General features: G+C 44.6%; 3 protein-coding genes across 4 annotated transcripts; all 3 read left to right on the forward strand.

Moving 5' to 3' along the window:
- Positions 1-3846: 3846 nt before the first annotated feature.
- On the forward strand, positions 3847-19333 carry LOC120298444 (zinc finger protein 345-like). Of its 2 annotated transcripts, XM_039322219.1 has the most exons (4): positions 3847-4512; positions 7392-7516; positions 10726-10845; positions 17268-19333. In XM_039322219.1, the coding sequence occupies exons 3-4, from the start codon at positions 10758-10760 to the stop codon at positions 19226-19228; spliced, it is 2049 nt and encodes a 682-aa protein (XP_039178153.1). In that variant the 5' UTR covers positions 3847-4512; positions 7392-7516; positions 10726-10757; the 3' UTR covers positions 19229-19333. The 2 variants fall into 2 exon arrangements, with proteins under 2 accessions (XP_039178153.1, XP_039178152.1); XM_039322218.1 differs by lacking the exon at positions 7392-7516 and having other exon boundaries at positions 3848-4512.
- A 701-nt stretch (positions 19334-20034) lies between these two features.
- Positions 20035-26414, forward strand: LOC120298445 (zinc finger protein OZF-like). Its single transcript, XM_039322220.1, has 2 exons — positions 20035-20721; positions 24967-26414. The coding sequence occupies exon 2, from the start codon at positions 25002-25004 to the stop codon at positions 26277-26279; it is 1278 nt and encodes a 425-aa protein (XP_039178154.1). The 5' UTR covers positions 20035-20721; positions 24967-25001; the 3' UTR covers positions 26280-26414.
- On the forward strand, positions 26310-26881 carry LOC120298443 (zinc finger protein 79-like; the record flags this gene model as incomplete). Its single annotated transcript, XM_039322217.1, has 3 exons — positions 26310-26320; positions 26367-26503; positions 26570-26881. Coding segments are annotated over exons 1-3 (460 nt in total), but the record flags the coding sequence as incomplete, so codon positions are not given.
- Positions 26882-27826: the final 945 nt, after the last annotated feature.

Genomic DNA, 27826 nt, shown 5'->3' on the forward strand with positions numbered 1-27826 from the left:
GTGCACTCGTGGCTGGCACGAGAGCGCCCACATCCTTTCTCACTCAAGCGGTGTGTAAGCGAGCGCACGTTCCTGTGCTCCAGGTGCGCAAGGGGCAGGTGTGCGTGCACGTTCCTCGTGTAAAGGGAGCTGTGCACGCACTTGCCAGCTGCTTATGCAAACCATCCCCTCTCTCCCCTGCCAGTCTGCAAAACATTGGAGAACTCTTGATTTAAGGTGTAAGAGGATTCAAAACATGGTTCTACTTAAAGTGGGAAATTGTGTATATTGTAGCACCTCTTTCATCTATTTTTTTTATTTGTTTAGCTGCCCATCTTATACATGGTTCCAGCTGGCTTACTATTGACATAAGAGCAAAGTAAAAGCACAACCAATAATTAAAAGCAACAAAATAGCAGTGAGAATAATCAAACACCACACAATACAATCAGACAACGGGCTCATCCAGACTATCAGGGCCCCAGGCTTGATGACAAAGCCAAGGTATTAATGCTTTAAAAAAGGCCAGCAAGGTTGAACTAAGCCGGATCTGGATGGTGGGGAGATGATATTGCCATGGCCCAAAAAACCCACCTCCTAAGTAGCACTAGATGCCACTCTTGGGGATGGAACCCAGAACAAGCTCTCTTGGGCACAAAGCCAGACCTAACAGGGTGGATAGACACTACAGGTAGTCCTCGACATACGACCACAATTGAGCCCAAAATTTCTCTTGTTAAGGGAGACATTTGTTAAAGTCAGTTTTGCCCCATTTTTCAACCTTTCTTGCCTCAGTCGTTAAGTGAATTACCACAGTTGATAAGTTAAGTCACATGGTTGTTAAGTGAATCTGGCTTCCTCATTGACTTTGCTTGTCAGAAGGTCACAAAAGGTGATTGCGTGAGCCCCCAGGACACTGCAACCGTCATAAATAGGATTCAGCTGCCAAGCATCTGAATTTTGATCACAGGACCATGGGGATGCTGCAGTTATGACCGTAATTTTGAAAAGTGGTCATAAATCCCTTTTTTCAGCGCCGTTGTAACTTCAAACGGTCACTACATGAACTGTTGTAAGTCGAGGACTACCTGTACTGGAGACTGTGGGGGGGGGGTTCCATAAGTAACCCAGCCACAAGGCATGAAGGGATTGGAGTGGTTTACCTCACGAGGGGGAAGATCCTGGTGTAGAGTCAAACAAGAGCATAACTCTCTAGCAATTGAGAGGGAGATTGGATTTGGAAAACAAACAAGTGTCAAGATTGTTATACCCTTCCACGCTCACACCTGACCCGCTGTCTTTTACCATGGGTGCCAAACTCGCTGGGTGATGTGTCCTGTCAGAATCCGATTATATTTCATCTCTCGTTATCGACTATGGAAAACCCCACTTCTGCCCTCTCTGGATTCTGTCATACGATGGAGGGGAAGGGGTGGTGGTGAACAAAGGGGTTTTATGGCCCTCACTTCCTTCGGTAAGGACTTCACTTGAATGTGGATACCACCCAAAAGGACTAAAGCATAAGACTGGGGCCATCCGCTTTGATCTGCTCCTCTCTGAAGTCTCCCTTCCACCGGCAGTGAGGAAAAGGGGTTGGAAATGTAGTGCCTGGGATTGTGGCTGGAAAGATGGTGGGGTGGGGCTGCTGGGCACCCCTTAAAATCTTGAACCGCAGGGCTTGGGCCCCAGGTCCTGTCTAGAACGCCTGCAACCGTTTTCTCTTAATAAAGGATGCCTGTTGGAAGGAATATTCCAAGAGTTCTGTCTTCTTAAGATGCCAAGAATTTTTTTGCATTGGCGGAGCTCAGGTGGGCGCAGCCTCCGCACGATGCAAACGGCCCGTGGACCGGCAGTTTGACACCCGTCTTTCACCCTCCAATGAGCCTCACCTGAAGTAACCTCCCCATCACAAGACTCATCACAAGCCTCTGATGACACCCCTGACCCATCACCAGATCCTCACTTGACATACCCACACCTTATAAACAGAAGAGCGCAGATACATCCCCTAAATTCCACTGAATATGTTACCTAGCCTCTCGTAATGAAACATTCAGGAACCAACCACAAGCTTGGAGGACGAACGTATCACCCTCATTCTACAAACCTGAATTGCAGATATTCCTCACTATTGCAAACTTGTGTGGCTTTCTGGTGCTTTGGAAAATAAATTGACCCCCTCTTCTTTATGGCCACCTCTCAAATACTGGAATACTGTTATCGTGTGTCCCCCCCCCCAGTCTTTTCTCTAGACTAGCCAAACCCCAATCCTACAACTGCTCTTCATGCATTTTAGTCTCCAGGCCTTTAATCGTAATAATAATAATAGTAGTACTAGTACTAGTACTAGTAGTAGTAGTAGTAGTAGTAGTAGTAAAGTTAGAAGGGACCTTGGAGGTCATCTAGTCCAACCCCCTGCTCAGGCAGGAAACCCTACACCATTTCGGACAAATGGCTGTCCAGTCTCTTCTTAAAAACTTCCAGTGTTGGAGCATTTCCTGCTTCTGGAGGCAGGTTGTTCCACTGATTAATTGTTCTCACTGTCAGGAAGTTTCTCATCAGTTCTAGGTTGCTTCTCTCTTTGGTTAGTTTCCATCCGTTGCTTCTTTCCTGCCTTCAGGTGCTTTGGAGAACTGCTTGACTCCCTCTTCTTTGGGGCAGCCCCTGAGATATTGGAAGACTGCTATCATGTCCCCCCTCGTCCTTCTCTTCGTTAAACTAGACATACCCAATTCCAGCAACCGTTCCTTATATGTTTTAGCCTCCAGTCCCATGATCATCTTTGTTGCTCTTCTCTATACTCTTTCTAGTTGCTCTTCTTTGCCCTTTGTCCAAAGTCTCAACATCTTTTTTGTAATATTCTGACCAAAACTGGCCAATTAACCAGTGCAACAACTTGCCTCCAGAGGTTGTGGGTGCTCCATCACTGGGGGTTTTTAAGAAGAGACTGGACAGCCACTTGTCTGAAATGGTATATAGCAGTGGTTCTCAACTTGTGGGTCGAGACCCCATTTGGGGTCGAACGACCATTTCACAGGGGTCGCCAAACAACACAGTCCGCCATTTTTTCCCCTTTTCCTTAGCTGTGCTACTCCCTTTTATTCTATTGGCTTTTGAAAGCCAATAGAATAGACTCTCTTGAATAGAGTCTAATTCTATTGGCTTTCAAAAGCCAATAGGAATTGTCCAGGCTGTCTCTGCCCTGCTGAGCCCGCTAAAAGTCTCATTCTGCAAACGGTGCTGCACCAGTTGAGTAGTCCTTGACTTACGACCGGTTGGGTAGTCCTTGACTTACAACCGGTTGGGGTCGCAGCATTAAAAAGGTTGAGAACCACTGGTATGTAGGGTCTCCTGCTTGAGCAGGGGGTTGCACTAGAAGACCCCCAAAGTCTCTTCCAGCTCTATTCTGATTAAGATGAAGATTAATCTTTGTGATTCAAACCAGAATCAGCGACAGAAAGGTGAGGCAAGAGGTTTTCATCAGCATAATAATAATAATAATAATAATAATAATAATAATAATAATAATAATAATAATAATAATAATAAAGTTGGAAGGGACCTTGGAAGTCATGTAGTCCAACCCCGTTCAGGCAGGAAACCTAATACCATTTTAGATAAATGGCTGTCCAGTCTCTTCTTAAAAACCCCCAGTGATGGAGCACCCACAAGCAAGTTGTTGCACTGGTTAATTGTTCTAACTGCCAGGAAGTTTCTCCTCAGTTCTAGGTTGCTTCTCTCCTTGGTTAGTTTCCACCCGTTGCTTCTTGTCCTGCCTTCAGGCGCCTTGGAGAAGAGCTTGACTCCCTCTTCTCTGGGGCAGCCCCTGAGATATTGGAACACTGCAACCATGTCACCCCTGGTCCTTTTCTTCGTTAAACTAGACATACCGGTACCCAATTCCAGCAACCGTTCCTGATACGTTTTAGCCTCCAGACAAAAGTATCTTTCTTTGCAAGATATTTTTTTCCCTGTTAGGAAAATGGTTACATTCTCAGCTGTGGTGCAGGACGGTCAGTTTCGGGACAAAGTCCAAACTTTACCCCCTCAAACTCTTATCCCAACCATCACCCCTTTGGCGTCCCAGGATTAAAAGCAGGGGGCGCCCGGGGGCGCCCTCTTGCAAGAGCCTCCTGTTTGCCCAGCTCAGCAGGAAGCAGCCCTCAGGATGGCGGAGGAGCCGAGCGGAGTTGGGCGAGAAGAGTCCCAGGAGGGAGAACGGCTCCGTTCCCTGCAGGCCCCAAAATCTGGCGGAAACCCTTCCGGGGAGGGAGGCGCGTCTGCCCGGCTGCAGCTGCGCGGCTGGCCTGGGAAGGCGGAGCGCGGATCCTCGTCCTGCGCGCCTCTCTTTTGGGGATCGCGGGCTCGGTCCTCAAGGGCCGGCGCGGGGGAAACTCCGCCCTGGCAAGGATCCGACCGGCCCCTGCGACTCATCCTTGCCCCTTGATGAGACGCTTCCAAAAGGGCCAGGACTTTTGAAGAAGCGTCTTTGGGGGGTGGAAAAACAACCCCTCTGGAATACAAGGTGGAGAGGTATGTTGTGTGCGTGCTTGTGCGTTTCTGCGCGCGGTGGAATACAAGGCGGAGGGGAATTTTGCGTGTTTGTGCGCACTCTGAATTAACATGGCGGAAGGGTATTTTGGATCTGTGCTCTGGTGTAGAAAGTGGAGGGGTATTTTGTGTATGTGTGTGTTTGTGTGTGCTCTGGTGTACGAAGTGGAGGGATACTTTTGTGTGTGTGTGCGTGCGTGCGTGCTCTGGGATACTTGGTGGAGGGGCGTTTTGCGGCTGGGGCTGTGTCTCTGATTGTTTTACGTATTTCCCCCTTTTTCTGTGTTAAATTGAAATAGTTGGTCGCAAAAGCGACTGCCTGTGAATGCTCCTGGATTGGAGTTGAAAGGCAAAGGCAGAAGCAGTAGACTCTGTCCCATATAGTAATAGTAATAGGAGTAAAGTTGGAAGGGACCTTAGAGGTCATCTAGTCCAATCCCCTGCTCAGGCAGGAAACCCTACACCATTTCGGACAAATGGCTGTCCAGTCTCTTCTTAAAAACTTCCAGTGTTGGAGCATTTACTGCTTCTGGAGGCAGGCTGTTCCACTGATTAATTGTTCTCACTGTCAGGAAGTTTCTCCTTAGTTCTAGGTTGCTTCTCTCCTTGATTAGTTTCCACCCGTTGCTTCTTGTCCTGCCTTCAGGTGCTTTGGAAAATAGCTTAATTCCCTCTTCTTTATGGCAGCCCCTTTATTTGGGTACATCAGGTTGCTCTGATAGACAGATGTAAAAGAGATGTTGAGAGTCTAGAAAGTGTGCAGAGAAGAGCAACAAAGATGATCAGGGGACTGGAGGCTAAAACATGCAAAGAACAGTTGTTGGAATTGGGTATGTCTAGTTTAATGAAAAGAAGGACTAGGGTGAAAGGAGAAAGTTCCTGGCAGTTGGAACAATTAATCAGTGGAACAACTTGCCTCCAGAAGTTGTGAATGCTCCAACACTGGAAATTTTTAAGAAGAGATTGGACAACCATTTGTCTGAAATGGTATAGAGCAGGGGTTCTCAACTTTGGCAGCTTTAAGACTTGTGGACTTCAACTTCCAGAATTCCTCAGCCAGCTTTGCTGGCTGAAGAATTCTGGGAGTTGAAGTCTACAAGTCTTAAAGTTGCCAAGGTTGAGAACCCCTGGTATAGAGTTTCCTGCCTGAGCAGGGGGTTGAACTAGATGACCTTGTAAGGACCCACCCCACTTTGCATCTTAAGAAGACAGAACTCTTGGAATAATTCTTCCAACAGGAATCCTTTATTAAGAAGAAGTGGTTGCAGGCATGCTAGACAGGACTTGGGGTCCAAGCTCTCCCATTCAAGGTTTTAAGGGGTTCCCCAGCAGTCCCACCCAATCATCCCCCCTTCCAGTGATAGTTTCAGGCATCACAATTCCACCCCCTTGCTCCTTTCTTTCGGCTGTATGGAGACTTCAAATAAACTACATGAAAGGTAAATAGCTCTCTTTTGTCATGGTAAGGTTCTTTGATGCTAGTTACATTCAAAGTCTCTGTTTGATGTTGCAATAGACACATTCAATTCCTTAGAAGTATACTGAAGGAAGTGAGGGCCATAAAGCCCCTTTGTTCTCCCCCTTCTCTTCCTCTTATGGCAGAATCCAGAGAAGGCAGAATTGGGGTTTTCTATATTTGATGATTAAAGATGAAATATAATTGGATTCTGACAGACCTCCAAGGTCCCTTCCAACTCTGTTATTCTGCTATTCTTCTTAGCATGGGAAGCAGAAGCGTTATTAGGAACAATAATCATTCAGTCCCTTTAAATGCTGCAGAATTCACAGAGGCTGTCAGCAGTTTGCAAAGTGTTGGCAAGGTTTAAAAACAAGGAAACCACAAAAGAATTAGAAGGGGGGAGAAGCTTTAAGAAATCTGAATGGAAACAAACAAAAAGAAAAGGGCTTCAGGAATTTCACGGCCCTTCAAAATCCAATAGGATAGGTCACATTTGAATGGGGGGGGGGAGAGGACTCTTAATCTCATTCTACAGTTTTGAATAAGGTTGCTTTTTTTTTCAATCAAGGAAAATCTTTGCATTTCTTTTGCAACAGGGAGAGAATAAATGAACTCCCAACAGGCAGAAGGAGTAGTCCTGGCTGTGACTCATAGGATAATTCTTCAAAATTTGATTAGAATAGAATAGAATAACAGAGTCGGAAGGGATCTTGGAGGTCATCTAGTCCAATCCCCTGCTCAGGCAAGAAACCCTACCATTTCAGACAAATGGTTGTCCAATCAAGGAGAGAAACAATCTGCAACTAAGGAGAGAGTTCCTGACAGTTGGAACAATTAATCAGTGGAAAAACAATACTCCAACACTGGAAGTTTTTAAGAAGAGATTGGACAACCAGTTGTCTGAAATGGTATAGAGCAGTGGTGGCGAACCTATGGCATGGGTGCCAGAGGCGGCACTCGGAGCCCTCTCTGTGGGCGCACATGCCGTTGCCCCAGCCTTGCCTCCGCCCGTGACCCCCTCCACAGCAGCAGCCTCCCTGGAGGAGAGTCCAAAGATGATCACTTTCCCAACGGAAACCTCTTTTTTTGCAAAGAAAACCTGTTTATTATTTTTAAAAAATCCCTCGCTTTCCCTTTTTTATGGCTGTCTCCTGTTTGAATCCCAAAGTCCAAAGTTTGCCCCTTCAAACCCCTTAACTCCCCCCCCCCTTTGCTTCCTAGGATTAAAACAGGATCCGCCCAGGGGCGCCCTCTTCCCAAAAGCTTTTAGGTCAGTGGGAAGGAGTCCATAGGATCTGGGAGGATCTGGAAGAGGAGGAGGAGGGAAGAGGGAGGGACCTAAATAGGGAAAAGCAATCTCTGCTTCCACTTTAAATCCCTGACCGCAGTCTTTCCGTGGAAGGAGGGAGGTGCAGCTTGCTGGGAAGGCAACTGGCGTTGGAGCAGCTGTGAGGAAGGCGTTGCACGAATCCTGCCCTGCGCGCCTCTTCTTGGAGGACAGAGTCCCAGGCCCAGGGGCAGAGTAGGGTAAGAAGCTTCCACTCTCCTCTCCCTTCAGACACTTCTGGTAACGAGACGGGGAAAGTGCTTGGAAATTATGACTTTTAAATGCTGCTTTTAGGCATCCCTCCTAAGATTGTTCCTGTAGGCACCACTCTTTCTCCCTGGAGTTGTGGAGTTCCCCCTACACACACACCGCCAACCACTGGAAGTTTTTCCAAAAGAGACCGGACAACCATTTTGACCAGGATAGTATAAAGCAGTGTTTCTCAACCTTGACAATTTTAAGGCATGTGTGGACTTCAACTCCCAGAATTCCACAGCCAGCAGCCTTGAGCAGAGGGGGTTGGACTAGAAGACCTTAGGGGTTCCTAGGATTCTGTGTTCTGTGATAGTTTCCCATGGGATTTTTTTCCCAGTGCTGTGTCAGGTAGCCCTTGATTGAAATGGCCGCTGGCCACTTTCTCCTACAACACAGCTTGCCTCCCGGACTTGTAGCTGCCCCAGGTACTGGAAGTTTTTCAGAAATAGACCCGGATCACCATTTGACCTATAAGGCCTTCTGCCTTGCACAGAGTTGGGGTTGGGCTAGAAGACCTTGGAGGTCCCTCCCAGCCTTAGGATTCTATGTTCTATGATCATTTCCCATGGGTTTTATATTGATGATGATGATAATAATAATAACAATAGTAATAAAGTTGGAAGAGGTCTTGGAGATCATCTAGTCCAACCCCCTGCTCAGACAGGAAATCCTATACCATTTCGGACAAATGGCTGCCCCTGGTGCTTTAGTCAGGTCCAGAAGCCTTTGATTGAAATGGCTGCTGAATACCCTGGAGGAATTCCTGCTTTGCTCCTTTATTTCTTTGCTCATGCCAGACTGCCATTAACCCTGGGGGAAAGGGGGGGGAGGGAGCCATCAAGGGGGAGAGAGCCCAGGCCACAAGCAAGGAAATGGAATGTGGACCCATGGCCAAGCCAGCCAAGCCAATTGGACATCAGGGAGATAATTGGGGGGGGAGGGCTTGAGAGAGGGGAAAGTAAGTGGGCAATCTTAGCCTGCAAACCTCATATCTGTTTTTTTTCTCCTTTCTCGTAACCACTCGTCTTTAGTAAAAGTAAAAGGTCCAATCAGTCAATTTCAACTTCTTGCGGAGGTGGGGGGGGGGAAGTTCTTGCAAAGTTGGAATTGATTGATTGAACTTTTTAGTCCCACCCAGTCTGCCATTACCACTGCAGCTACACCCACCCAATGGGCCACACCCATCCTGCCCTCGACAATGCGTAAGTGGGTTTTGGGTTGCAGTTTGGGTACTCAGTCTTTAAACGCTTCGCCATCACTGGTCTAGGCTCTTCTTAAAAATCTCCAGTGGTGGAGCACCCAAAATTTCTGGGAACAAGTTGTTCCACTGATTAATTGTCCTCCCTGTCAGGAAGTTTCTCCTTAATTCCAGGTTGCTTCTCTCTTTGATCAGTTTCCAACCACTGTTTCTTCTCCTGCCCTACTGATAACAAAACAAAATGGGTTTTGTTATCAGTAAAAAGAGCAGCAGGTCCATTTTGTACAGAGGTGGTTCAGGAAAGTTGCCCCATTCATGCATCTCGCTCAAGGCTCCGTTTCAGCTGACGACGCCCCCCCCCCGTCCCGATTGAATTTGCCCGCATTTCTTCATGGGTTCCTTTTTGTTTTTCCATGTCCTTGTTTTTTATATCGCCACTCAAGAAAGATTCATTCATCAAGGAGAGAAGCAAGCTGGAATTAAGAAGAAATCTCCTAACGGGGAGGACAGTTAACCAGTGGAACATCTTTGCCTTCAGACGTTGTGGTGCTTCATCACCGGAGCTTTTAAGGAAAAAAAACTGGAGGGCCCCCTTGTCTGAAATGGCACTATAGGGTCTCCTGCTTGAGCTGGGGGTTGGACTGGAAGACCTCCAGAGGTCTCTTCCAGCTCTCTAGTCTGACTCCAAAGTGCTGGGGGCAGTGTGTATTTGAAAAGAAATCATCCATTTCCTATAAGCCAGTGGTTCTCAACCTGTGGGTCGGGACCCCATTTGGGGTCGAACGACCGTTTCACAGGGGTCTCCAAACAACGCACTCCGCCATTTTTTTCCCCCTTTTCCTTAGCTGTGCTACTCCCTTTTATTCTATTGACTTTTGAAAGCCAATAGAAGAGATTCTCTTGAATAGAGTCTAATTCTATTGGCTTTCAAAAGCCAATAGGAATTGTCCAGGCTGTCTCTGCCCTGCTGAGCCCGCCAAAAGTCCCCTTCTGCAAGCGGTGCTGCACCAGTTGAGTAGTCCTCGACTTACGACCGGTTGAGTAGTCCTCAACTTACGAGCAGTTGGGGGTCGCGGCATTAAAAAGATTGAGAACCACTGCTGTAGGCTATTCCAAAGGGCAAGTGCCACCTGTGGAAAAAAAAGAGTTTTTCTTCCCTGATTATCTGACAGGGAGGGTGAACACTCACTAGAACTCCCTGAGATGGGATCTGCTTGAGGCCTCCAGGTCAAGCTCTGTGATGCTTCAGTGCATACATTCATGGCTGTGAGGCCTGCCTTTGAATCCAATCCCTGGTCCTTCCACACCTTTCAGTTTTCTCCTCACCCAGAGTCAGCTTCTGTGTGTTGTTGCTGTGGCTGCAAAGCACTCAGATAAACTGATTCTCTACTTAGCACAGAAATAGGTAAAAATCGCCCTTCCGCACTGCAGGTTCAAGAATGTCGCTAGGATGTTTGATCGCAAATTATTGCTGTTTCCCCCCCCACACTGGTAAATAGTCCTCGACTTACGGCCACAATTGGGCCCAACATTTCTGTTGCTAGGGGAGACATTTGTTAAGTGAGGTTTGCCCCGTTTTTATGACCTTTCTTGCCACCGTTCTTAAATGAATCGCTGCAGTTAATACGTTAACTGCACTTAACGGTGGTTAAGTGATTGTCATAAGTTCACGGAAAGGGGATCACATGACCCTTTCAGGGTCATCAATATGAACCAGTTTGCCAAGCATTTGAATTTGGATCACACGCACTCGTCGTCTTAAAAGGTTCGCCATCACTGACCTAGAGGCTTTGCACTTTGTTTATTCCTTTGGAAAGATTCTCCAAAGAAGATGTTTATTTGCCCTGCTTGGAAATTTTTGCTGATGGCTTTGTTCATTATGAACAAAACTTGCATATAATTTACTGAATTTTTCATTAATAGGAATGTTCATAGAATGTTCTCTTTCTGTTTTAGGAGTTGCCACGGATATAGCTGTGTTTTTCTCCATGGAGGAAGGGGCCCTGGTGGATGCTGAGGAAAAAGCCCTGCACCGAGAGGTCATGCTGGAAAACACAAAGAATATGGCCTCCTTAGGTAAGAGATTCTGTTAAGATGTTTATATTTATATTTGTAAAATTATTAAGATGTTTATATTTATAATAATAATAATAAAGTTGGAATGGACCTTGGAGGTCATCTAGTCCAACCCCCTGCTCAGGATGGAAACCCTACACCATTTCAGACAAATGGCTGTCCAGTCTCTTCTTAAAAAACTTCCAGTGTTGGAGCATTCACTGCTTCTGGAGGCAAGTTGTTCCACTGGTTAATTGTTCTGTCAGGAAATTGTAAATATATATATATACATTGCTTACTGGTGTACACCGCTTAGAGAGTGCTTGCACTTAAAGCGGTATATAAGTCTCATAAATAAAATAAATTTCTCCTTAGTTCTAGGTTGCTTCTCTCCTTGATGAGTTTCCATCCATTGCTTCTTGTCCTGCCTTCAGGTACTTTGGAGAATAGCTTGACTCGCTCTTCTTTGTGGCAGTTCCTGAGATATTGGAACACTGCTATCATGTCCCCCCTCGTCCTTCTCTTCATTAAATTAGATATACCCAATTCCAGCAACCGTTCCTTATATGTTTTAGCCTCCAGTCCCCTAATCATCCTTGTTGCTCTTCTCTGTACTCTTTCTAGAATCTCAATATCTGTTTTACATTGTGGTGACCAAAACTGGATGCAGTATTCCAAGTGTGGCCTTACCAAGGCATTGTAAAGTGGCATTAACACTTTACGTGATCTTGATTCTATCCCTCTGTTAATGCAGCCTAGCACTGTGTTGGCCTTTTTGGCAGCTGCAGCCCACTGCTGGCTCATATTTAAGTGATTGTCCACTAGGAGTCCAAGATCCCTCTGACAGTTACTACTATTGAGCAAGGTACCCCCTATACTATAACTGTACATTTGGTTTTTCTTGCCTAAGTGTAGAACCTTATTTTTTTCATCATTGAATATCATTTTGTTAGATAGCGCCCAGTGTTCAAGTCTGTCCAGATCCTCCTGTATCTTCTGGAGTGTTGGCTATTCCTGCCAGCTTGGTGTCGTCTGTAAATTTGATGAGTTCCCTACCTATCCCCTCGTCCAAATCGTTGATGAAGATGTTAAAGAGCACTGGGCCCAGAACAGAGCCATGGGGCACCCCACTACACACTTCCCTCCATGTAGATGCAGTTCCATTGAGGACCACACGCTGAGTATGGCGGTCAACCAGCTACGAATCCATCTGGTAGTGATGCTGTCTTACCCACATTTTTCTATCTTATCAAGTAGTAGGTTGTGATCTACTTTATCAAATGTCTTACTGAAGTCCAAGTAAATTATATCCACAGCATTCCTCTGATCCACTAATTTTGTCACTTGGTCAAAGAATGCAATAAGATTTCTCTGGCATGATCTGTTTTTGACAAACCCATGTTGGCTTTTAGTAATGACTTTGTTTGCCTCTACATGTTCGCTGATCCGTTGTTTGATTATCTTTTCCAGAATCTTCCCTAGGTATTGAGGTCAGGCTGATAGGTCTAGGTCTATAGTTTCCTGAATTTATTTTTTTCCCATTTTTGAAGATGGGAACTACGTCAGCTCTTTCCCAGTCCTCTGCTAGTTCCCCAGTGCTCCAGGATCTTTCAAAAATATAGTTCAGTGGTTCTGAGATCATATCTGCCAGTTCCTTGAGAGCCTTGGGGTGTGATCCATCTGTTCCTGGTGATTTGAACCTGTCTAGGCTGGACAGGTGTTCACTTACCATTTTCTTGCCTATCTTAACTTGTGTTTCTAATCTGTTTTTTTTTTAATGGTACTGTTTTTGATAGGTTGGACTGTTTTTTTCCCTTTGTGTAAAGACAGATGCAAAGAATGAGTTAAATAGTTCTGCTTGCTCCCTGTTTCTTGTTACCTTCTTGCCACTTTCCCCCAATGGACCAATCATTTCCTTCACTTTTTTCTTGTTTTTTACATGTTGAAAGAAGCTTTTTTTATTATTTTTGACTTTGGTTGCAAGCCTTAGTTCATTTTGAGCCTTAGCTTTCCTCACTTCATCTTGCAAGCACGTGCTATTTGCTGATATTCTGCCTTAGTTATGTGCCCCTCTTTCCACTTTTTATACTTGTCCTTTTTATCTTTCAATTTATCAGAGTTCTTTATACAGCCATGCTGGTTTCTGTTGAGAGCTGTTATTTTTCTTCTTTGTTGGTATTGTGCTAGACTGGGCTTTTAGGTTGAAAGGATCACACACCTTGGTTCCATTTTACATGAAAGCTGGGACATGACCGTTGAAGTAAAGACAGGGATAGAAAAAGCTCGAATGGCATTCTTCAAAATGAAAAAGGTCTTCTGCAGTCATGACATAAGCCTAAGATTGAAAATCAGGCTTCTCATATGCTATATTTTTTCTATCTTGCTCTATGGAGTAGAGAGCTGGTCTCTGACAGAAGGCCACCTGAAGAGAGTAGAAGCATTTGAAATGTGGATTTACGCATAAGCTGGGTTGACAAGATCAGAAATGAGGTGATAAGCCAGCTGGGAAAGCCAAGGGAAATCCTCAAAACAATTAAAAAACGAAAATTAGAATATTTTGGACATGTGATGCGACACTCAGAAAAATACGGTATATTCCATTTAATCCTCCAGGGAAAGATTGAAGGCAAACAAGGTTCAGGCAGAAGAAGAACATTGTGGCTTCAAAATCTAAAGGACTAATTTGGACAAAACTCAGCAGCACTTTTTCATGCGGCTGCTGATAAGAACAGGATTGCCAACATGATCGCCAACGTCTGATAACGAATATGGCACAAGAAAAAGAAGGGCTTTTATTATCTCTCTTTTCAAAATTTCCCAAGCTTCTTAAGTTGTTTTCCCCTTGAGGATTCTCATCCATGGAATCCTTCCCAAGCTCTCTCTAAGTTTATTGAAATTAGCTTTCTTAAAGTCCAAGACTCTAGTTTGACTGTGTCCTATTGCTTTAGTAGCTGGAACAGTGGGGTTGTAAAATGAGTCAGAAGTTACAGTTATAGCTGATTGGTTGGAGAGAGCTGTTTCTTGTCTGAGGCAATCTATGCTGTGATTGGTTACTGTGAGTGTAAAGGAGGACTTTCCTTCTTTCCCGCCTTTTTTCCTCTGTATGCTCTGTAATTTTACCTCAGGATGACCCTGTTAGCCTGACTATCTTGTTTACTGTAAATATTGATATAAAATATATTAATTTAAACAAAAACTACAAGTTCGTGTCAGCGTCTCTGCCCTCATTTAGACACCTGCTGCGCAATTTCCTGACAGATTCTCTTTCCTCTGGATTGAAAGTGTAGTGGACGTGAGCAGCTGATCTGTTTCTCAGATGAACTCCTAGTTTCTTCCTGTATGCAGTAAACAGCAGTGTCCTTATCTGCGTTTCTACTCCTACTTAGTCTGAGAAAATGACCTCCACATTGTCTCCCTGACGTTTTCCATCCTAGCCAGTTTCTGATTCTGTCTATCCCACTTTATAGAGAGCTTTTTAGAAGCTGCTTTCATTTTGCTGTTTTTTGGTCTATAATGATGGGTCCACAGCTTGATCGCAAGGATGTACGGTAACTTCTAGCAAAGTTGTTTGTCTGATTGGCCAGGTCCTCAGCAGATGGGATCTTCAAACCCTAATCCATCCCATTTTTTCTCTTTTTTAGTGCTACCTGAAAATGCAAGAACAACTAGAGATACTGTAAATCTCTATGGAGATTCTCAGTCATCCAAGTCATAGTTGTCCCAAAGGTGCTTTTTCAAAAGTCAACTGAACTTTATTGGTTTTTAAGGGATTTCATTTCCTCTGGACTGAAAGGGTGGTGGAAGTGAGCAGCTGATCTATTTCTAAGTTGAAATGCTATTCATTGTGTATGGTTAACTGCATTTTTACTTCTAGATGGTTTGTTAAGATGAACTAAACCCTCCACACTGTCTCCAGGAGGAGGAGAGAGAGGTGTTTTCCCATGCAGTTTCTCATCCTGTCTGTTTCACTTTGTAGTCTTAGGAATGGCTTTCATTTTGCTAATGTCAGACTTGCCCCAGTCCGATCTCTTAGGAAAGAAAGCATCTCAACTCCATTTAATTGAAATGATCGGTTCTTTTACTAAAGAAATGTTGGTTGCAGTAGAGTCAGACTACAACTAAATTTATGGAATGGAATGGAATAAGTATTAAGAGTAGAAAATAGAATAGAATAAGAATTAAGAGTAGAACAGGACAGAAACGAACAGAATAGAATAGAATAACAGAGTTGGAAGGGACCTTGAAGGTCTTCTAATCCAACCCCCTGATCAGGCAGGAAACCCTATACCAGGGGTAGGCAACCTCGGCTCTTTTATGACTCATACGGGAATTCTGGGAGTTGAAGTCCATGAATCATAAAAGAGCTGAGGTTTATTTATTTATTATTTATTTATGAGACTTATATACTGCTTTTAAGTGCAAGCACTCTCTAAGGGGTGTACACCAATAAGCAATGTATGTATATATATATATATTTACATTGCCCCCAACACTCTGGGTCCTCATTTTACCTACCTCGGAAGGATGGAAGGCTGAGTCAACCTTGAGCCGGTGAGATTTGAACCGCTGATCTGCTGAACACAGTCAGCTAAAGTGGCCTGCAGTACTGCACTCTAAATGCTGCGCCACCTCAGCTCCTAGGTTGCCTACCCCTGCCCTATACCATTTCAGACAAATGGTTGTCCGATCTCTAGAGCAGTCACAATTTCTGGAGGCAAGTTTTCCCACTGATTAATTGTTCCAACTGTCAGGAATATTTTTTCTTAGTTCTAGGTTGCTTCTCCCCTTGATTAGGAGATACAAATGGTTTTCCCTCCTCCCAGCCCTCCTCCCATGACCAGTCCATCTTCAAGCAATAAGGATCCACCTAGGTATTTTGAGAACACTGAGATGTTTGGGGAAATCCACATTCTTTCTCAGGGTACATGGCTTCAGGTGCTGGTACAAACTGTTTCAGAGCTTCTTTGTACTTCCATTTCCCCTCCTCCCTGTTTCCCATCATGTACACACACAGGTTAATTGCCCATTTGTCCCCCATGTCCTCCCTTCTCCTAGCCTTTGATGGCAGGATGCCAGCAAGCGCCCCCCCCCGCCCATTTTCATGGAGATCTTCCTTAGGGACAACTAGGGGAGAATGAACATGTCCAAACTGAAAACCGGTATTTTCAAGGGAAAACTTCCTCAAGCAGAGTTAGGACATCCATCCACCCATCAATCAGAATAAACCTGAAAGGGACCTTGGAGGTCTTCTGTTCCAACCCCCTGCTCAAGCAGGAGACATCAGTCGATGCTTCCCCTTTCTCCAATGTAAATTTGGTGAACCTGTTCTCTCTCATCATCCAATTTTTGAACAAAGTCAGCTTTCAAAAGTCCCTCCTGTATCCTTTGAACTGAACCTGAAGGAGAAGCAGAGTTGATGGGGACCCACCCTGAGACTCAAAAATGATTTTCCCCAAAGCATCAGGGGTTTGTATTCTGCAGCACAGACAGCAAGAGGGAAGCCTGTGGCAGATTATTATATCGACTACTGAAGATATGAACATAATACCATGTTTTGAACACAGCCTGCTAGAAGCAGGGAGAAGAATCACAAAAAGAGCTGTGGGAAGTCAACTCCCCAGAGAAGGAAATATTAAAAGGGCAGAAAAATATATTTCCTTCAAGGATCTTAAAGAGACAGAAAAGCATGCCCAGTTTTTCTTGATAGCCCCAGGTCTCCCTCCCCCAAGCAGAAGCCAGCTCTGTACAAATGCAGGTGTAAGCCATCAGGAAAGTTTGAGCCAGAAGCTCAAGAAGACAAAGACCTAAAATCTGCATACCTCACCTGTGAGAGGACATGGTAGGATTAACTCACAAATACCAGAAAGGCACACCCAGGTCAGATTACGTGACACAGGAAATACAAAGCCTGAAACAGGAACAGGAACCACTTCAAACAAAAGGCTAGATAGGGTACAAAAACCTACCGTATATGCCGGCGTATAAGGCAACTTCCGCAAGCATTAAAATCGGCGCCACAGACGGGGGTCGTCTTATACGCCAAGTCGTCTTATACACCGGAAATACTGGTAGTTTCCAGCGTATAAGATGATGTTCTAGGAATGCGACTCGGCGCCAAAGACAGGGGTTGTCTTGTACACCGGGATATACGGTACTACCCATGTGCTCAGGCCCTTCTTTTCTCTGGTCTTTCCTGCAAGAACCATCTTTCTGGCTTTTCAATAAACTGCTACCTTCTTTCTAAAGCAATTGCCATATTCTTTATTTATCCCTAACTTGGATGAACCAGGATAAAGACTTTTCTTTCAACAGAGCTAAGAGAAAAATAGAAATGGTGGTGGGAGTTTCAGGAATGTTCAAATAAGGGATGCAACAAATGATGCTTAATTCCTTTCACACCACCATTTGTGTCATGTATCCTTTTTTTTCTCCCCCCCAAATAGGTGGTGATGTGAAGATAGAGGGTTCTAGCCAAGCAGTGGCAACACCTTTTCTAACAGCCAAAAAGGAAGATGCGGAAAAGATGAGTGAAAAGGAAAGGCTTGGGGGAAAGGAGGAGCTGAAGAAATACTCTAGTTTCCAGTGTGCAGATATCGGCTCTTTCTTGCACAGTGATGATCCCCAAGAAAAAGGAGCATGTCCAGGGTGCGGGAAAATACCCAGAGATGAATTGGGATTATGTGATTGTGTAGAGAAACAAAGTGAAAGCGGGGAATGCTCGAGAAGGACCCTTCCTCTTACTTTTCATCAGAAAATACAAGAGGGAGAGAAACTGTACAAATGCACGGAGTATGTGGAAAACTTTGGTACAAGCCATTCCTTCACATCCCATAAAAACATTCCCAAAACAGGGGCTCCATACAAATGCCTGGAATTTGGAGAAAACATCAGTCAGAAAAGTCACCTGAATTCCCATCAGAGGATCCACAAAGGGAGGAAGCGGCATCAATGCATCACCTGCGGAAAGAGCTTCGGAAGGAGCACCTCTCTAACTTCCCATCAATGCATCCACAGCAAGGAGAAGTATCAATTCAGGGAGGGTAGAATGAAGCTTACCCAGAGCCAGGAACAGAATTCCTGGAAAAAAAAACCCACTGGGAATGATTCATGTAAATGCCTGGAATGTGGGAAGAGCTTCCGTTCTGCAACTCACCTCACTTATCATAATAGGATCCATTCTGGGGAAAAACCATATCATTGCACAGTGTGTGGAAAGAGCTTCACCCAAAATGGCAATTTCAATTTACATAAGAGGATCCATACCGGAGAGAAGCCGTATAAATGCACAGAGTGTGGAAAATGCTTCAAGACCCGTGGTGCCCTTACTTCTCATAAGACAATTCACACGGGGGAGAAACCCTATGAATGCCTGGAGTGTGGGAAAAGCTTTGCCAGAAGCGGTACTCTAACCTTACATAACAGGATCCATAAAGGGGAGAAACCTTATAAATGCCTGCACTGTGGAAACAGCTTTAGTCAAAAAGTGCATCTTCAGTCACACGAGAGGATCCACACAGGGGAAAAACCATTTCAATGCATGGAGTGTGGAAAGAGCTTCCGTGCCTCAGAAAAACTTACTGCCCATCGCAGAAGCCACACGGGGGAAAAGCCCTTTCAATGCCTGCAATGTGGAAAGCGCTTTGCCAGTTCCGGTGGCTTTTATGCCCACGAACGGATCCACACAGGGGAGAAACCGTACAAATGCCTGGAGTGTGGAAAGAGCTTCCGCAAATCCAGCCACCTAACTTCCCATAACAATATCCACACTGGAGAGAAACCATATCAATGTTCCGAATGTGGAAAGTGCTTTAATCAAACAAGTAACCTTAATAAACATAAAAGGATCCACACAGGGGAAAAGCCTTATAAGTGCACCGAATGTGACAAATGCTTCACTGGCTCGGGGGCCCTTGTTTGCCACAAAATGACCCACACCGGAGAGAAACCATACGAATGCAAGGAATGTGGAAAAAGCTTCGGTCTAAAAAGAACTTTAATAATACATTACAGAATCCACACTGGGGAGAAACCATACAAATGCACAGCGTGTGGAAAGAGCTTCAGTGATCCTCAAGAACTTGTTTCCCATGAAAGGATCCACACTGGGGAAAAACCCTATAAGTGTGTGGTGTGTGGAAGGGGCTTTAGGACCTCCCGTGACTGTGGTTCCCACAAGCGGACCCACACAGGTGAAAAGCCATACCAATGTGGGGAGTGTGGAAAATGCTTTAGTCAAAATTCCTCCCTTCATATCCATAGAAGAATTCACTCAGGAGAGAAACCATATAAGTGTATGGAGTGTGGAAAATGCTACAGTCGTAGTGGTGCTTTTAATTACCATAGGAGGACACATACTGGTGAGAAACCAGATAAAAGAGTTGAACGTAGAAAAATAATTAGTTAGAATCAGTCACGTAAAATCGGTAGAAAGATTCATTCACCGAAGACGCCATTAAATGTATCAAGCGTGGAAAGAGCTTTTTTAAAAATAAAATAAAACAAAACTTTATTTTTCTTGTTAAAAGATTTGCTCATTGGAGAAACTACTATGAATATCTCAAGGTAATAAAGTGCTTCAGTGCCTCTTGTTTGCTTATTCCCATAAATTGATTTAGCTGGAAGAAACCATAGAAATACGCTGAATGTGGGAAGTGTTTCTGAAGCACCAGAAACCTTACTTTCCATACATCTATGGAGATTCTCAGTTATCCAGATCATGGTTGTCCCAAAGGTGCTTTTTCAGGAGGCAACTGGACTTTCTTGTTGTTCTTCGAAGACGTTTCGCTTCTCATTCAAGAAGCTTCTTCAGCTCTGACTGGATGGTGGGAAATGGAAGGATTTATACTCCTTGCAGAAAGCTGGTCATTTGCCTTCTTTTACAAATGCCTTTGAAGACATTTTCTTTTCTTTGAAGACATTTAGCTATGCACTTTGGGATGAACACCCTTCCATTGGACCTGTGCTTGTCTTCAACAGCGAAGGACAGAAAACATCTTACAGCCAAGAAGACTCCACACCCATTTGCACCACTCAGGCCATCCTGAGGACGCAGATAAACCTCCAAATGGCCTCAAGGACTCTCTAAAAGAATGCAAATGACCAGCTGTCTGCAAGGAATATAAATCCTTCTTGATTCCCCATCACCCAGTCAGAGCTGAGGAAGCTTCTTGTGTGAGAAGTGAAATGTCTTCAAAGAGACACAAAAAAGTGCAGTTGTCTCCTGAACAAGCAGCTTTGGGGCTTACTTTCCATAAAAAGACATGTAAATGAAGGGGGTCTTAATGGAGCTTTGATGTGAAAAGTATCTCATTAAAGGATCCACATAGAAGGGAAATTATATCCTTCATGACATACTGGAAGCGATTCAGAACCGAAGCAACCTTAATTCCTATGGAAGAATACATATTGGGGAGAAACAACGCATCACAAGCGCAGAAGCGATTTTTATGCACAATTCTTCATTTTCTATCCCATAGGAAGATGAAACTTAAAAAATGAATGCTCTTAAACATAGGCAAATAGTTGATCTGAACTCCAAACTTTGGGGACTGCCACAACTCTGTTTCTGACTTTTCTGCTGATACTTAACATTTAAGGCAGGGATCCCCAACCTGTGGGGCCTGAGGGTTTTGCAACTGAGCCATGGACGAGTGCACACACATCCTTACTCGTTCAACCGGGGTGTGAGCGAGCACACGTGGCTGTGCTCCATTTCTGCATAACTCTCTAGCAATTGAGAGGGAGATTGGATCTTGAAAACAAACAACTGTCAAGATTGTTATGCCCTTCCACACTCACACCTGACCCGCTGATGTCTTATACCACGGGTGCCAAACTCGCCGCGCGACGGGACATGTCGTGACATATCATGACTTTTTTTGCATTGCCGGAGCTCAGGTGGGCGCAGCCTCCGCATGGTGCAAACGGCCCGTGGGCTGGCAGTTTGACACCCATCTTTCACCCTCCAATGACCCTCATCTGAAGTAACCTCCCCATCACAAGACTCATCACAAGCCTCTCTGATGACTCACACCTGACCCATCACCAGATCCTCACTTGACATACCGTATTTACCGGCGTATAAGGCGACCCGGCGTATAAGGCGACCCCCGACTTCAGCGCCGATTTCAATGCCTAGAAAGTCTTATCCGCCGGAAACTACCGTAATTTCCAGCGTATAAGACGACTCGGAGTATAAGATGACCCCCGACTTCAGCGCCAATTTCTGCGCTTTAGAAAGTCGTCTTATACGCCGGAAAATACGGTACCCACACTTTATAAACAGAAGAGCGCAGATACTGACATCCCCTAAATTCCACTGAATATGTTACCTAGCCTTGTAATGAAACATTCAGAAACCAACCCACAAGCTTGGAGGGCGAACTTTCATCCTCATTCTACAAACCAGAATTCCAGATATTCCTCACTATTGCAAACTTGTGTTGCTTTCTGGTGCTTTGGAAAATAAATTGACCCCCTCTTCTTTATGGCCACCTCTCAAACACTGGAATACTGCTATCGTGTCCCCCCCCCCAGTCCTTCTTTTCTCTAGACTAGCCAAACCCAAATCCTGCAACTGTTCTTCATGCGTTTTAGTCTCCAGGCCTGTAATCATCTTAATTGTTCTTTGCACTTTTTCCAAAATCTCAACATCGTTTTTGTAATATGGTGAGCAAAACTGGCCAATTAACCAGTGCAACAACTTGCCTCCAGAGGTTGTGGGTGCTCCATCACTGGGGGTTTTTAAGAAGAGACTGGACAGCCACTTGTCTGAAATGGTATATAGGGTCTCCTGCTTGAGCAGGGGGTTGGACTAGAAGGCCCCCAAAGTCTCTTCCAGCTCTATTCTGATTAAAATGAAGAATAACCTTTGGGACTGAAACCAGAATCAGCCACAGAAAGGTGAGGCAAGAGGTTTTCATCAGCTTTTCTACTCCTACTTAGTCTGAGAAAATGGCCTCCACATTGTCTCCATGACGTTTTCCATCCTAGCCAGTTTCTCATTCTGTCTATCTCACTTTATAGAGAGCTTTTTAGAAGCTGCTTTCATTTTGCTGTTTTTTGGTCTGTAATGATGGGTCCACGGGGTTTCTCACAAGGATATAACTTCTAGCAAAGGTGTTTGATTGGCCAGGTCCTCAGCAGATGGGATCTTCCAACCCTAATCCATCCCACTTTTTCCCTTTTTTAGCAATACCTGCAAATGCAGGAAGAACTAGAGATACTGTAAATCTCCATGGAGATTCTCAGTCATCCAAGTCATAGTTGTCCCAAAGGTGCTTTTTCAAAAGGCAACTGAACTTTATTGATTTTTAAGGGATTTTATTTCCTCTGGACTGAAAGGGTGGTGGAAGTGAGCAGCTGATCTATTTCTAAGTTGAAATGCTATTCATTGTGTATGGTTAACTGTATTTTTACTTCTAGATGGTTTGTTAAGATGAACTAAACCCTCCACATTCTCTCCAGGAGGAGGAGAGAGAGATGTTCTCCCATGCAGTTTTTCATCCTAGGCAGGTTCTGATCCTGTCTGTTTCACTTTGTAGTCTTAGGAATGGCTTTCATTTTGCTGATGTCAGACTTGCCCCAGTGCGATCTCTTAGGAAAGAAAGCATCTCAACTCCATTTAATTCAGTGGTTCTCAACCTGTGGGTCGGGACCCCATTTGGGGTCGAACGACCATTTCACGGGGGTCGCCAAACAACGCAGTCCGCCATTTTTTTCCCCCTTTTCCTTAGCTGTGCTACTCCTTTTTATTCTATTGGCTTTTGAAAGCCAATAGAATAGACTCTCTTAAATAGAGTCTAATTCTATTGGCTTTCAAAAGCCAATAGGAATTGTCCAGGCTGTCTCTGCCCTGCTGAGCCTGCCAAAAGTCCCATTCTGCAAACGGTGCTGCCCCAGTTGAGTAGTCCTCGACTTACGACCGGTTGAGTAGTCCTCGACTTATGACCGGTTGGGGGTCGCGGCATTAAAAAGTTTGAGAACCACTGATTTAATTGAAATGATCGGTTCTTTTACTAAAGAAATGTTGGTTGCAGTAGAGTCAGACCACAACTAAATTTATGGAATGGAATGGAATAAGAATTAAGAGTAGAAAATAGAATAGAATAAGAATTAAGAGTAGAACAGGAAAGAAACGAACAGAATAGAATAGAATAACAGAGTTGGAAGGGACCTTGAAGGTCTTCTAATCCAATCGCCTGGTCAGGCAGGAAACCCTATACCACGGCTAGGCAATCTCGGTTCTTTTATGACTCACGGACGTCAACTCCTGATCAGGCAGAAAACCCTATACCAGGGGTAGACTGACTCGGGAATTCTGGGAGTTGAAGTCCATGAATCATAAAAGAGCTGAGGTTGCCTACCCCTGCCCTATACCATTTCAGACAAATGGTTGTCCGATCTCTAGAGCAGTCACAATTTCTGGAGGCAAGTTGTTCCCCTGATTAATTGTTCCAACTGTCAGGAATATTTTTTCTTAGTTCTAGGTTGCTTCTCCCCTTGATTAGGAGATACAAATGGTTTTCCCTCCTCCCAGCCCTCCTCCCTTGACCAGTCCATCTTCAACCAATAAGGATCCACCTAGGTATTTTGAGAACACTGAGATGTTTGGGGACATCCACATTCTTTCTCAGGGTACATGACTTCAGGTGCTGGTACAAACTGTTTCAGAGCTTCTTTGTACTTCCATGTCCCCTCCTCCCTGTTTCCCATCATGTACACACACAGGTTAATTGCCCATTTGTCCCCCATGTCCTCCCTTCTCCTAGCCTTTGCCAGCAAGCCCCCCCCCCCCATTTTCATGGAGATCTTCCTTAGGGACAACTAGGGGAGAATGAACATGTCCAAACTGAAAACCGGTATTTTCAAGGGAAAACTTCCTCAAGCAGAGTTAGGACATCCATCCACCCATCAATCAGAATAAACCTGAAAGAGACATTGGAGGTCTTCTGTTCCAACCCCCTGCTCAAGCAGGACACATCAGTCGATGCTTCCCCTTTCTCCGATGTAAATTTGGTGAACCTGTTCTCTCTCATCATCCAATTTTTGAACAAAGTCAGCTTTCAAGAGTCCCTCCTGTATCTCTTGAACTGAACCTGAAGGAGAAGCAGAGTTGATGGGGACCCACCCTGAGACTCAAAAATGATTTTCCCCAAAGCATTAGGGATTTGTATTCTGCAGTACAGGCGGCAAGAGGGAAGCCTGTGACTACTGTAGATATGAACCTAATACCATGTTTTGAACACGGCCTGCTAGAAGCAGGGAGAAGAATCACAAAAAGAGCTGTGGGAAGTCAACTCCCCAGAGAAGGAAATATTAAAAGGGCAGAAAAATATATTTCCTTCAAGGATCTTAAAGAGACAGAAAAGCATGCCCAGTTTTTCTTGATAGCCCCAGGTCTCCCTCCCCCAAGCAGAAGCCAGCTCTGTACAAATGCAGGTGTAAACCATCAGGAAAGTTTGAGCCAGAAGCTCAAGAAGACAAAGACCTAAAATCTGCATACCTCACCTGTGAGAGGACATGGTAGGATTAACTCACAAATACCAGAAAGGCACACCCAGGTCAGATTACGTGACACAGGAATACAAAGCCTGAAACAGGAACAGGACCCACTTCAAACAAAAGGCTAGATAGGGTACAAAAACCTACCGTATATGCCGGCATATAAGGCAACTTCCGCAAGCGTTAAAATCGGCGCCAAAGACGGGGGTCATCTTATACGCCAAGTCGTCCTATACACCGGAAATATTGGTAGTTTCCAGCGTATAAGATGATGTTCTAGGAATGCGACTCGGCGTCAAAGACGGGGGTCGTCTTATACGCCGGATCGCCTTGTACGCCGGGATATACGGTACTACCCATGTGCTCAGGCCCTTCTTTTCTCTGGTCTTTCCTGCAAGAACCATCTTTCTGGCTTTTCAATAAACTGCAACCTTCTTTCTAAAGCAGTTGCCATGTTCTTTATTTATCCCCAACTTGGATGAACCAAGATAAAGACTTTTCTTTCAACAGAGCTAAGAGAAAAATAGAAATGGTGGTGGGAGTTTCAGGAATGTTCAAATAAGGGATGCAACAAATGATGCTTAATTCCTTTCACACCACCATTTGTGTCATGTATCCTTTTTTCTCTCCCCCAAATAGGTGGTGATGTGAAGATAGAGGGTTCTAGCCAAGCGATGGCAACACCTTTTCTAACAGCCAAAAAGGAAGATGCGGAAAAGATGAGTGAAAAGGAAAGGCTTGGGGGAAAGGAGGAGCTGAAGAAATACTCTAGTTTCCAGTGTGCAGATATCGGCTCTTTCTTGCACAGTGATGATCCCCAAGAAAAAGGAGCATGTCCAGGGTGCGGGAAAATACCCAGAGATGAATTGGGATTATGTGATTGTGTAGAGAAACAAAGTGAAAGCGGGGAATGCTCGAGAAGGACCCTTCCTCTTACTTTTCATCAGAAAATACAAGAGGGAGAGAAACTGTACAAATGCACGGAGTATGTGGAAAACTTTGGTACAAGCCATTCCTTCACATCCCATAAAAACAGTCCCAAAACAGGGGCTCCATACAAATGCCTGGAATTTGGAGAAAACATCAGTCAGAAAAGTCACCTGAATTCCCATCAGAGCATCCACAAAGGGAGGAAGCGGCATCAATGCATCACCTGCGGAAAGAGCTTCAGAATGAGCAGCTCTCTAACTTCCCATGAATGCATCCACAGCGAGGAAAAGTTGTATCAATTCAGGGAGAATAGAACGAAGCTTACCCAGAGCCAGGAACCAAATTCCTGGGGAAAAAAACCCACTGGGAATGATTCATGTAAATGCCTGGAATGTGGGAAGAGCTTCCGTTCTGCAACTCACCTCACTTATCATAACAGGATCCATTCTGGGGAAAAACCATATCATTGCACAGTGTGTGGAAAGAGCTTCACCCAAAATGGCTATTTCAATTTACATAAGAGGATCCACACCGGAGAGAAGCCGTATAAATGCACAGTGTGTGGAAAATGCTTCACGGCCCGTGGTGCCCTTAATTCTCATAAGACGATTCACACGGGGGAGAAACCCTATGAATGCCTGGACTGTGGGAAAAGCTTTGCCAGAAGCGATACTCTAACCTTACATAACAGGATCCATAAAGGGGAGAAACCTTATAAATGTCTGCACTGTGGAAACAGCTTTAGTCAAAAAGTGCATCTTCAGTCACACGAGAGGATCCACACAGGGGAAAAACCATTTCAATGCATGGAGTGTGGAAAGAGCTTTTGTGCCTCAGAAAAACTTACTGCCCATCGCAGAAGCCACACGGGGGAAAAGCCCTTTCAATGCCTGCAATGTGGAAAGAGCTTTGCCAATTCTGGTACCTTTCATGCCCACAAACGGATCCACACGGGAGAAACCGTACAAATGCCTGGAGTGTGGGAAGAGCTTCTACAAATCCAGCCACCTAACTTCCCATAACAATATCCATACTGGAAAGAAACCATATCAATGCACCGAATGTGGGAAGTGCTTCAATCAAACAAGTCACCTTAATAAACATAAAAGGATCCACACAGGGGAAAAGCCTTATAAGTGCACCGAATGTGACAAATGCTTCACCGGCTCGGGGGCCCTTGTTTGCCACAAAAGGACCCACACCGGAGAGAAACCATACGAATGCAAGGAATGTGGAAAAGGCTTTGGTCAAAAAAGAACTTTAATAATACATTACAGAATCCACACAGGGGAGAAACCATACAAATGCACAGCGTGTGGAAAGAGCTTTAGTGATCCTCACGAACTTGTTTCCCATGAAAGGATCCACACTGGGGAAAAACCCTATAAGTGTGTAGTGTGTGGAAGGGGCTTTAGGACCTCCCGTGACTGTGGTTCCCACAAGCGGACCCACACAGGTGAAAAGCCATACCAATGTGGGGAGTGTGGAAAATGCTTTAGTCAAAATTCCTCCCTTCATATGCATAGAAGAATTCACTCAGGAGAGAAACCATATAAGTGTATGGAGTGTGGAAAATGCTACAGTCGTAGTGGTGCTTTTAATTACCATAGGAGGACACATACTGGTGAGAAACCAGATAAAAGAGTTGAACGTAGAAAAGTAATTAGTTAGAATCAGTCACGTAAAATCGGTAGAAAGATTCATTCACCGAAGACGCCATTAAATGTATCAAGCGTGGAAAGAGCTTTTTTTAAAATAAAATAAAATAAAATAAAACTTTTATTTTTCTTGTTAAAAGATTTGCTCATTGGAGACACTACTATCAATATCTCAAGGTGATAAAGTGCTTCGGTGCCTCTTGTTTGCTTATTCCCATATATTGATTTAGCTGGAAGAAACTGTAGAAATACACTGAATGTGGAAAGTGTTTCTGAAGCACCAGAAACCTTACTTTCCATACGTCTATGGAGATTCTCAGTCATCCAGATCATGGTTGTCCCAAAGGTGCTTTTTCAGAAGGCAACTGGACTTTCTTGTTTTTCTTCGAAGACGTTTCGTTTCTCCTCCGAGAAGCTTCTTCAGCTCTGACTGGATGGTGGGGAATGGAAGGATTTATACTTGCAGAAAGCCGGTCATTTGCATTCTTTTACAAATCTCTTTCAAGACATTTTCTTTTCTTCGAAGACATTTAGCTATGCACTTTGGGATGAGCACCCTTCCATTGGACCTGTGCTTGTCTTCAACAGCGAAGGACAGAAAACATCCTACAGCCAAGAAGACTCCACCCCCATTTGCACCACTCAGGCCATCCTGAGGACGCAGATAAACCTCCAAATGGCCTCAAGGACTCTCTAAAAGAATGCAAATGACCAGCTGTCTGCAAGGAATATAAATCCTTCTTGATTCCCCACCACCCAGTCAGAGCTGAGGAAGCTTCTTGCATGAGAAGTGAAATGTCTTCAAAGAGAAACAAAAAAGTGCAGTTGCCTCCTGAACAAGCAACTTTGGGGCTTACTTTCCATTAAAAGACATGTAAATGAAGGGGGTCTTAATGGAGCTTTGACGTGAA

Source organism: Crotalus tigris, unplaced genomic scaffold, assembly GCF_016545835.1.
Source record: "Crotalus tigris isolate CLP2741 ecotype Arizona unplaced genomic scaffold, ASM1654583v1 scf7180000023890.29697, whole genome shotgun sequence".
In the NCBI taxonomy this organism is placed as follows: domain Eukaryota; kingdom Metazoa; phylum Chordata; class Lepidosauria; order Squamata; family Viperidae; genus Crotalus; species Crotalus tigris.

Excerpts from the sequence above, each read along its gene's own strand:
- LOC120298444 (XM_039322219.1), top strand. The coding sequence starts at position 10,758 with ATGGAGGAAGGGGCCCTGGTGGATGCTGAGGAAAAAGCCCTGCACCGA. Across the intron at positions 10,846-17,267 it reads AAAGAATATGGCCTCCTTAG|GTGGTGATGTGAAGATAGAG; the intron begins GTAAGAGATTCT and ends CCCCCCAAATAG.
- LOC120298445 (XM_039322220.1), top strand. The coding sequence starts at position 25,002 with ATGGCAACACCTTTTCTAACAGCCAAAAAGGAAGATGCGGAAAAGATG.